The 9,952-nt window shown below is 35.9% G+C and overlaps 1 protein-coding gene across 1 annotated transcript in view; it reads right to left on the reverse strand.

The window, feature by feature from the left end:
• The window catches only part of LOC139975431 (uncharacterized), a 34,436-nt gene extending 28,310 nt beyond the window's left edge, over nt 1–6,126 (reverse strand). Inside the window, exons 1-4 of the mRNA XM_071983419.1 lie at nt 5,978–6,126; nt 2,766–2,897; nt 1,470–1,712; nt 831–932 (exon numbers count right to left, since the gene is read on the reverse strand). Coding sequence (XP_071839520.1) covers nt 831–932; nt 1,470–1,712; nt 2,766–2,897; nt 5,978–6,041 — 541 coding nt within the window. The 5' untranslated portion in view covers nt 6,042–6,126. The remainder of the gene's footprint in view (nt 1–830; nt 933–1,469; nt 1,713–2,765; nt 2,898–5,977) is intronic.
• Nucleotides 6,127–9,952: the final 3,826 nt, after the last annotated feature.

Raw genomic sequence — 9,952 nt, forward strand, 5'->3', positions numbered from 1 at the left:
ACTCTATGAGCCTTAGACGCCAAGATATGGGTGAAAATAGTTCCAAATAGCGGCCATTTTGAAAATGGCGGAAATGCAGAGTCCATCCGAACATGTTCAATGGTAACATGCAAAATATTGTTCGGACGGGTCTCCTGAACAAAATGATACCACTCGCGGAGAGTCGGGGGGGGGGGTGCTTGGTGGGTCCTGCTAGCCCATGGACTAATAAGCATTTCGTGTGTGTTGCTATGTGTTACACCGTCCATGGTATAATTCATGACATACACACACATTCTATCAAACACAAACCCACTCACACATACATACTCAACTCACTTAGAATGTATATATTTGTGTAGTTCACACATATTCAATTCATGTAGCCCTTATTATATTGTAAATGACGCAGAGTTCTAATATTATAAGTGATGTGTAGCATGCGTGACCTGGTATTAGAATTTAGCAATATGCTGTTTTATAAGATACCGTACAGTCTTTTAACATGGTACATAAGTTGAAACATTTCAATCTTGCAATGTCATATCCAACATATTTTTATCAAAAATCACTCACAGTAATCTAGTGTATATCTTACAACATATATACCGGTTATGGAAAGGTGGGACTTCTTGTTTAATGCGCGGAGGCCATAAAGTATTCTTATAAGTAAATACAATAATGAAATTATTAATATGTACTTCACAAACTTTTTTAATATTGATGATTAATTTCAAAACTTTTCACATTTACTATCAATCGGGTGTGTGACTGAACAAACTGGTTTAATGACTTCAAGGAACAGCAGTGTAAAACCTTAACCTATAAGACATTTACTAAAGCATACTCACCACAATGAAGTTCATCTGCTCCATTCTGGCAATCCCAAATTGTGTTGCAGACAGAAGAATCCTCTATACGTGTACCATTGTCACAAAAAAACACAGGGAGAGCTGTCAAAATTAAGTAATATTAATAATACATTAAATATAAAAAATAGTAATTTAGTAAAATTTAGTAATAGACCTTGCAGTAACAATTACACGTCTAATAGTATAGTCTTGTTTCAAATTGAAATAAGACATCAACGAAACAGATGAGGGTATACAAGGTTTTAAGCCAAAATGAGGCCTGCTATAAGTAGTGTAGCCACAAACGGAAGAAAATAAGCTGATCCGCATTTCTCATCCTCGTCATCGTCATCTTTATCAGCGTCATCTTCTCCAACGTCATCACCATTGGAGCATCGGAGTGTGCTACAACACTTCATGTGGTGATTGACTGTTATTGATATACCAACGTGCTACATGTTAACAAACTATAATAACAGAAATAAGTAAAACTCGTTCAATCCATGTGAACGGGTTGAAAGCGGGGGAAAGGTTTCCATCAGAATAGCTAATAAGGTACTTTACCAGCTTCCTTGTAAACCAGTTGTGTCCGAATTTAAACTTAAGATTGAAATGGCATCGCTGAAGAAATGAACTAACCTATCACAGTGATTGTAAACTCGCAAGTTCCAATATTCCCAGCCTTGTCAGTAGCGATCATCCTCACTGAATTGTTACCGAAGTAAAATCTTGACCCACTTTCGGGTATTGAAGATACACTTGGTGAATCTCCATCATTATCCTCAATACTTGATGGTTTGAATTCGGTATATGTATAGTTATATCCTCTGTCCGTTGGGATTGTTACGTCATCAGGACAGATAATGGTTGGTGGTAAGACGTCTTCAAGCAATGTGACAGAAACGTGACACTCAGTAAGTAAATACATTTTGCAGACAGCCGTATCATTGTATATCATCATAAAATGTGCTAAAATTGTTAGGTTACTAATTGTTTCTATTTTTATAAAATCTGTGGATGTCATGGATAATTCTACATATTTGCTGTTGATGAAACTGTATGACGATAGTTTACTGCCATACAACACATGTCTAGGAGCTAGATCAAACCGAATATATTATTAAATGAAGAACGTAATTTTTATATGAATAAGTTTAAAACACTTTGAACATCGCTGAACAAATATGCTAGATATGCTACTAATATGTCCACTTTTAGAATATCTGTTTAACACAAGTTACATTTTGCTTATTATTTGATTATAATTGTATTTATGTATAACCTATGTTATCTATTAATACTAATAGTTATAATATTAATAATATTAATAAAAATTATAAACATTTAATAATTATAATAAAAATTTTAATAAAAATAATAATATTAATTATTATAATAATATGTAACATATTAATATTTGTGTATGCATGTATATATATACATATATTTGAATGTATATATATTTAGGTATGAATGTACATATATGTGTATATCTATGTATTTATGTATGTGTACTGGTATTTATATGTTCACATATATTTATAAGAGAAGCGAGGGGGGAAAATACTCAGTTCGGAAACATTTTTCTCATTTTGTAAATATTTCCTTTGTAACATTGAGCTGACATAACATTATAGTAATCAGAATTGTAAATAATGTAAAAATTGTAATTGTAATAATAATTTAAACATGTGTGTACCATATGTTATGATACTTTTGAATAAATGAGATGGAAAAAAAAAAGAAGTTTAAAACACTTGAAAACTTTATAGCAGTTGGATCAGAGGGACTACAGTTTGTTTACTGAAGAATACAGGCTACTTTATCATCTACGTGAACAATTCAACCAAAAAGTAAACACTAATGAAAAGTTTTGCAGAGTTTATTTACCATATATTTGGCTAATTCAAACAATTTTAAGAGACATTGACTCACCATTATCACAAGAGGTGCCATTAAATCCCTCATGGCACTTGCAGAGCTCTATGAAACCGAAGAACTTAGCACAAACTCCATTTCCACAATCTTGATCACATGGTTTTATGAACGGGAAACTTTCTGGTTGACCTACAAGAAGAACAGAAAAACCATGTCAAAAATATCTCTTTTTTGAAGGACTTTAAATAGAACTCTTGATATGTCATATATAGTCCAAGAAAATTGGTTAGGTCTGGTGACGTTTTTATTTGATAGTTGTTCCGGTTTTCACGATCCTCACACTGAAAATATAGTATATCTTTGGAAAGTATCACTTGATGATAAACATATGGTATATCGGCTCACCAGTTCAGGCAAAATGTTAGTGTAAAGGGACAGTTTTACCAATTGTAATTCCGCCATAAAATTGTGAGTTGTGTTAATTAATGTTAATACTGTTAGTTGTGTACATAAAAGTCTTATGCTTTTCCATTGCGTTTGGTGTGGTATCTAAGAAACGAATCTAGTGGTCTATTTATAAGACCATGTAGTACAGTCACTTTAGTTTAAAGGTCAAAGTTCAAAGTGTTATACAAAAAGCACCTGGACTGATAGCCGTGTTTCTTAACGGTTTACCAGTAAACAACACCACAAAAGAAAAACCTTCAGTAAGTCACCTGATGTTTCTGTTCAAACTAGACTTTTTGTTAGACAATTTCAACACATAACAAAGCAGTACTATTTTCTATTATGCGAACAAGCCTGCAGAAGTGCGAAATTGGCTAAATGCTTCAGTGAACATACGGGATCTTTTATAAATACACAGCCGCCAATGTATGTTTTTGCCAAATAGTGAATTTCAATTAGCATCTTACGATATAGCCGTAAAAGTTTCAAAATGCTAGAGTATTGAATGGGTGGAGGGGATGTAATACACCATATCCCCCCCCCCCACCAAATGCCAGGGATAAGAATATTTTCATGCCTACATTTATGCATCATCGTGAATGTACGGCTCTTTTCTAGCTTCATTTCTCGCCTACCATAAACGCAGTGTGATCTTTTCAAATAAACCGTCTTTATAAAGCAAGAATAGTTTACTGTAGGCTTCATTGGCCCTATAACGACAAAATGTATTATTGCGCCCACGGTATTGATATAGTACATATATGCATCCTCATAGTATTCATATAGGCCCTATAGTAGGCCTACACACGTACATGTTCGCTCGAACAGCTGAGATTCTCATGTTACCAGGGTAATGCTTAATACACGTTTCACCTGGATGCCCTAGCAATCGGTACCTAGGAATGTAACTAGGTGTAATTGTGTATTGCATGTGTATAAGCCTATAATAGCCTGCATGAGGCCATTTTCTTCATCGAATAATATAAAAGAGCTCTCGAACATCTAACGTTGCGCCTGAAACAAGATTGACAGGGGCAATTTTCCCAAAATAACACCCGAAATTAAAAAAAAGTATTTTGGATCCTGATAATGAGATATTTCGGACATGATATCCCTATTTTAAAGTTGGGTATATGCCGCTTGGAAACCTCGGGAAGTGCCGTTTCCGGCCATCTAGAGGGTTTGTTAATCCCAAAATTTTCTTGTACGCTTCGCGACAACTCATGGTGGCGCTACGCTTAGATAGTCAACAAGGTCATATCCCCCCCCCCCCCCCACTCGGAAGTACGGATCGCCGCCCATGCTTCTACCTACAACATATAACACCTACAAGTTTAGACAAAAGTCAAGTTTGATACGATTGTGGTATTTATATATACCATGTTACGTGATCAGCACAGCATACTACAACATAATGGCCAAAACGACACTAAACGAACTGAAAACGACCCTCTCAGAAACGATAACACATCTGCAAACACCCGTGACCCGGCCCGCCCAAAGACTAAACAACGGCCCAGCCCCCATGCACCATCTCCTCGAAAAGACAGGTCTCTGCAAACTGCAAAATTCAGCCCCAACTGTAGCCACAAGTAAGTCCCTACAGCTGACAAAACTCTCATTAGCGGGCCCTCCCATGAAAAAACATCTGAGTTCATGAAAGAATTCATATTTACGATGTACATGCAGTACAACAAGAATAATGTTGGTCATTCCAGTAATCTCATAACAACTCTTTCCAAAGAAGATTTATATATATATATATATATATATATATATATATATATATATATATATATGTGTGTGTGTGTGTGTGTGTGTATATATACACAAATTTTCGGACACCCTGGTCTTTCGTCAGGTGTCAAAAAGCCCCAGACTTCTCAAAGTGCTTGAACCCGGAAGGAAAAGCCATATCCCTATTGAGACCATGACAGTTTGAACGTACTTTAAAGATCAATTCGACTTCCTTCAAGTTTCTTTCATTATAGCTAAGGATATGAAAGAACAATCTGTGACAGGTTGTGGAAATATATATATAAAAAATATATATATGATATATATATATATGATATATAAAAAATATATATATTTATATATATATATGTATGTGTATATATATATATATACATATAAATATATATATATATATATTTATATAAACATACACATACATATATATATATACACATATATATATATATATATATATATATATATATATATATATTTATATATATAGTTCTTTCCACAACCTGTCACAGATTGTTCTTTCATATCCAGTTTTCTACCCCTTTGCTTTCATATCAGATGTAAATTTGGCCCCAGTAAAGATTACTGTACATTATAATAACAGTAGAGGAAAACTGCCCTTTTATTTCAGTTTGGAAAGGTAACAGACTTAAGCGAATACGTCAAATCTCCCTTAGAGCCATATGGGACCTTTGTTATGAGACTGATGATTTATAGTCCACCCCCCCCCCCACCATTCCTCCCTGTACTGACAGGCTTGTAATGAGTCCGAATGCGCAGTTACCTGCACTTGTATTTACCCATGTGTATTTTTACTCGTACATTTTGTATTATAGCACATAGCAGCAGCAGACAATTACGTACCTGTACTTACAGGAAGAGGAATTCTACTTATATTCGTATTCACGCTGCTGTACTCTTCCCGCAAGTCTTACTACATTTTACTTTACGTATTTCCAGTGTTATTTATGTCTAATAACAATATTTTTGTAAATGTTATTCACTCCTCCGTCTCACTTACAGCAGGATATAAACTACAACTACATTCATATAAATTCATGCTTACTTACCCTGTGTGAGATCAGCAAATGCGCAGATTTGCGCAAGGAGGCAGAGAATCCAAACTTTACGCATTTCGAAGCATTATCTGGTGGTTCGGCAAATGATAAAAACACAACATTTGAGAAGTGACGAACAAATTCAAACACTGTGTTTTTGATATTCGTGACCATATCTAGTGAAGCATAACGTCACACGTTAGATACAAGGGATAAATGCGACCCTCGGTTTATTTGAACAAAGGACGACCAACCAAACTATTTTATAAATAGGCAAAAGGAAGTGTAGTTATGTACATACTGTTATCAATGTAAGCCTGTGCCGCAAAAAGAATTATATACCACGCGCACTTATGGCAAACCGTTTTAACATTTACCTCGCAATTAAACTTAAGTCGAATACATTTCACTTAAGTGGAATACATTCTACTTAAGTGAAATGTTATTCCACTTCAGTAAAATGTATTCCACTTAAGTGGAATTCAATTTCACTTAAGTAGAATACCATTTCACTTAAGTGGAAATGGACATTTCTATTTTACTTAAGTGGAAATGCATTCCAATTAAGTGGAATTGTATTTTACTTAAGTGGAAATGCATTCCACTTAAGTGGAATTGTATTTCACTTAAGTGGAATAACATTTCACTTAAGCTAAATAGCCTATCTATTTCACTTAAGAGGAATACAATTCCACTTAAGTGAAATGCATTTCCACTTAAGTGAAATACAATTCCACTTAAGTGGAATGTAATTCCACTTAAGTGAAATAGAATTAAGCTTAAGTAAAATGCAGTGACATGTTGATGAATTCAGATTAAGTAAAATACAATTAAGCTTAAGTGGAATGGTATACCACTTAATTGAAATAGTATTCTGCTTAAGTGAAATTGAAGTGAAATGTATTCGACTTAAGTCGAATTGCGAGGTAAATGTTAAAACGGCTTGCCATACGCACTGATTGTTTGTACACTTTTCCATCACAGTTATATGAAACATATGGTCGCTTCGCGTTTTCTAATCACAGGACTTGTTGTATATATATATATATATATATATATATATAAATGAAAATCGTAATGAGTTGGAAAATCAAGAACAGTGAAAAAACTTTCAGCCTCCACCGGGATTCGAACCACGGGCCTCCCGCTCTGTACGCGGACGCCCTAACCACTGGGCTATGGACGCTGATTGTATGTCCAGAGGTTCGAAACCGGTAAGGAAGATCGTAATTCCACTGTAGGCGTTTGTCACCTGTATCGAACAATACTAGTTCTGTTTTTGGTGACATATTTTGCCTTACTCTAGAGATCAAACATGATGCTAACCAACTCGAAAATCATTTGTGATTCCTAAAGCCGGATCTCGAAAGAGATACTTTGAACAGACTTTATGTTAATGCAATGGAGGTAAACGACAAAGGCAAATGAATATATATAAATGAAAATCGTAATGAGTTGGAAAATCAAGAACAGTGAAAAAACTTTCAGCCTCCACCGGGATTCGAACCACGGGCCTCCCGCTCTGTACGCGGACACCCTAACCACTAGGCTATGGACGCTGATTGTATGTCCAGAGGTTCGAAACCGGTAAGGAAGATCGTAATTCCACTGTAGGCGTTTGTCACCTGTATCGAACAATACTAGTTCTGTTTTTGGTGACATATTTTGCCTTACTCTAGAGATCAAACATGATGCTAACCAACTCGAAAATCATTTGTGATTCCTAAATATATATATATATATATATATATATATATATGTACATATATAGGCTATATATATATATATTTATATATATACATATATATCTATGTATATATCTATATCTATATATATATATATATATATATATATATATATATATATGTATAGTCAATTGTTTTGCAAGTCGAACTTTGTGTATGGAGGTTGGCTTGTAAACTATAATCCTACTATTACTTATATACAATTATTCAGTGGTTCATCGTTATCGCCATTGCAATCGTTTTCGTCATGGTCATCATCATCATCATCATCATCATCATCATCATCATCATCATCATCATCATCATCATCATCATCATCATCATCATCATCATCATCATCATCATCATCATCATCATCATCATCATCATCATCATCATCATCATCATCATCATCATCATCATCATCATCATCATCATCATCATCATCATCATCATCATCATCATCATCATCATCATCATCATCATCATCATCATCATCATCATCATCATCATCATCATCATTATAATTAGATGATTGCTTTCGAAGATGTCACGGGAAAAGTAACCGTCTTCAGGCGCGTATCCAGGATTTTGTAACCCGGGGGGCGCGAATTACCATCTAAGCGGAGCGCCACCATCGGTTGGCGCGGAGCGTACAAGAAAATTTCTGGTTTTGATACCCCCCAGATCACTGGAAATGGCACTTCTCGGGCTTGAAAATGACCAACCAGATGTACACTTTTGCCTGAGAACCAAGTTTTCCCCAAAAGTTTTTTTCCATCCATAACCTTTTTGAAGATTGTAACCAGTCACACATCATGTTCGACCTCATTGCATGTCCTATGGATCATTGCTTTTGTAGGTGATTCTACGTTACGGCCCACAATATCCGAAAGCCCCACTTTTCAAGGTTTTAAGCCCATTATTTCTTGAGAATTTGAAAATTCACATATCTCGTGAATAAAAATCACTTCAAAACATACCCAAAATGTTGCACAAAATTCAATCTATGGACAACCAATATAGAAAAACCTCCTTCAACCCCTAATAGACAGGTCAAAATTGCACGAGTAGAAGAAAGTATGATGAAGAATGTTGGTGAGGAAATTTTGGAAAATTCAGACACAGTTAATTTATTGGTGTAGAAATATTGCAACCTCTTATAATGGCTATTATAAAACTTGGTTGAAGGAAATGAAAAATAGCAGATATTTCCGATATCAGGTATATCGAAACCGAACACTACACACATAGGCGTAGGTCCCGTAGGAGGCGGGGGCTGCAGCCCCCCCCCCCCGCAACCAAATTTTTTCCCATTTTTTTTCGGGCACCTACTGAAAGAAAAATAAATAGCAATGAATAGCTTAAAAATGATCTCCTTGGTAATTAAAATAAAGTTCTAAGCTTGGCCGACATTACTACTGTAAAAGAGAGTTTTGACATAAATAGATCTGTGTGCTTTTTCTCCATCTACATAAGACCTTTGGTTGTTTACATTAGCATCCGGCGGTATACTGTGCAACTTTGACGGACCGTAAGGTACACGATGCCATGCAATGTAATGAGCGATGCTTGCTTATATGATATTGGCGTCGATATGTTGAACGCGCGCGAAAAATTTCGGCTTTTTTTCGGGCAAGTCGTTACAGACCCAAATCCAATTGGGCTCCTACGCCTTTGACTACACACATAGACAGTTTTTTGAGGCTGTTCATCGTGGAACATGCATTTCAATGCTCACTGATATGATGTTATATCTGCTCTTTGCTTTACAAATTCGAACAGGCGTCTAGCGAGTAATTGCCAAGGGAGGGGCAAAGCCCGTAGTCAAACTATCTAAGCGAAGCGCCACCATGGGTTGGCGCGAAGCGCACAAGAAAAATTTTGGCCGAAAATGCCTCCCAGATCGCTGGAAATGACACTTCCCAGGCCTTGTAAGTTGCATCTAAGCATTGTCTATTTTGAAATTACTAGCGATGTCATAAAGAAAATTTGCTCGGGGGGGGGGGGGCGGTCGCCCCCTTCCCGAAATGCGTCATGTTCCCCGACGACTCGGTCGAGTTCAAGACCAGCCACAGTTGGTTCCATATAGCACAATTGTACTATACAATGTGTACAATTGTTTAAGGCGTCCATACACACACACGCGTTATGATAGACCATATATAGTATTTATATAGATACATTAGTGAGAGAGGAAAAATGGAAACGTCAAAAATGGAGTTGTCGGTGTAAGGGGTAGGGTGAGGCGCACACCCCCTCC

The sequence above is a fragment of the Apostichopus japonicus genome, chromosome 10 (assembly GCF_037975245.1).
Source record: "Apostichopus japonicus isolate 1M-3 chromosome 10, ASM3797524v1, whole genome shotgun sequence".
In the NCBI taxonomy this organism is placed as follows: Eukaryota; Metazoa; Echinodermata; class Holothuroidea; order Aspidochirotida; family Stichopodidae; genus Apostichopus; species Apostichopus japonicus.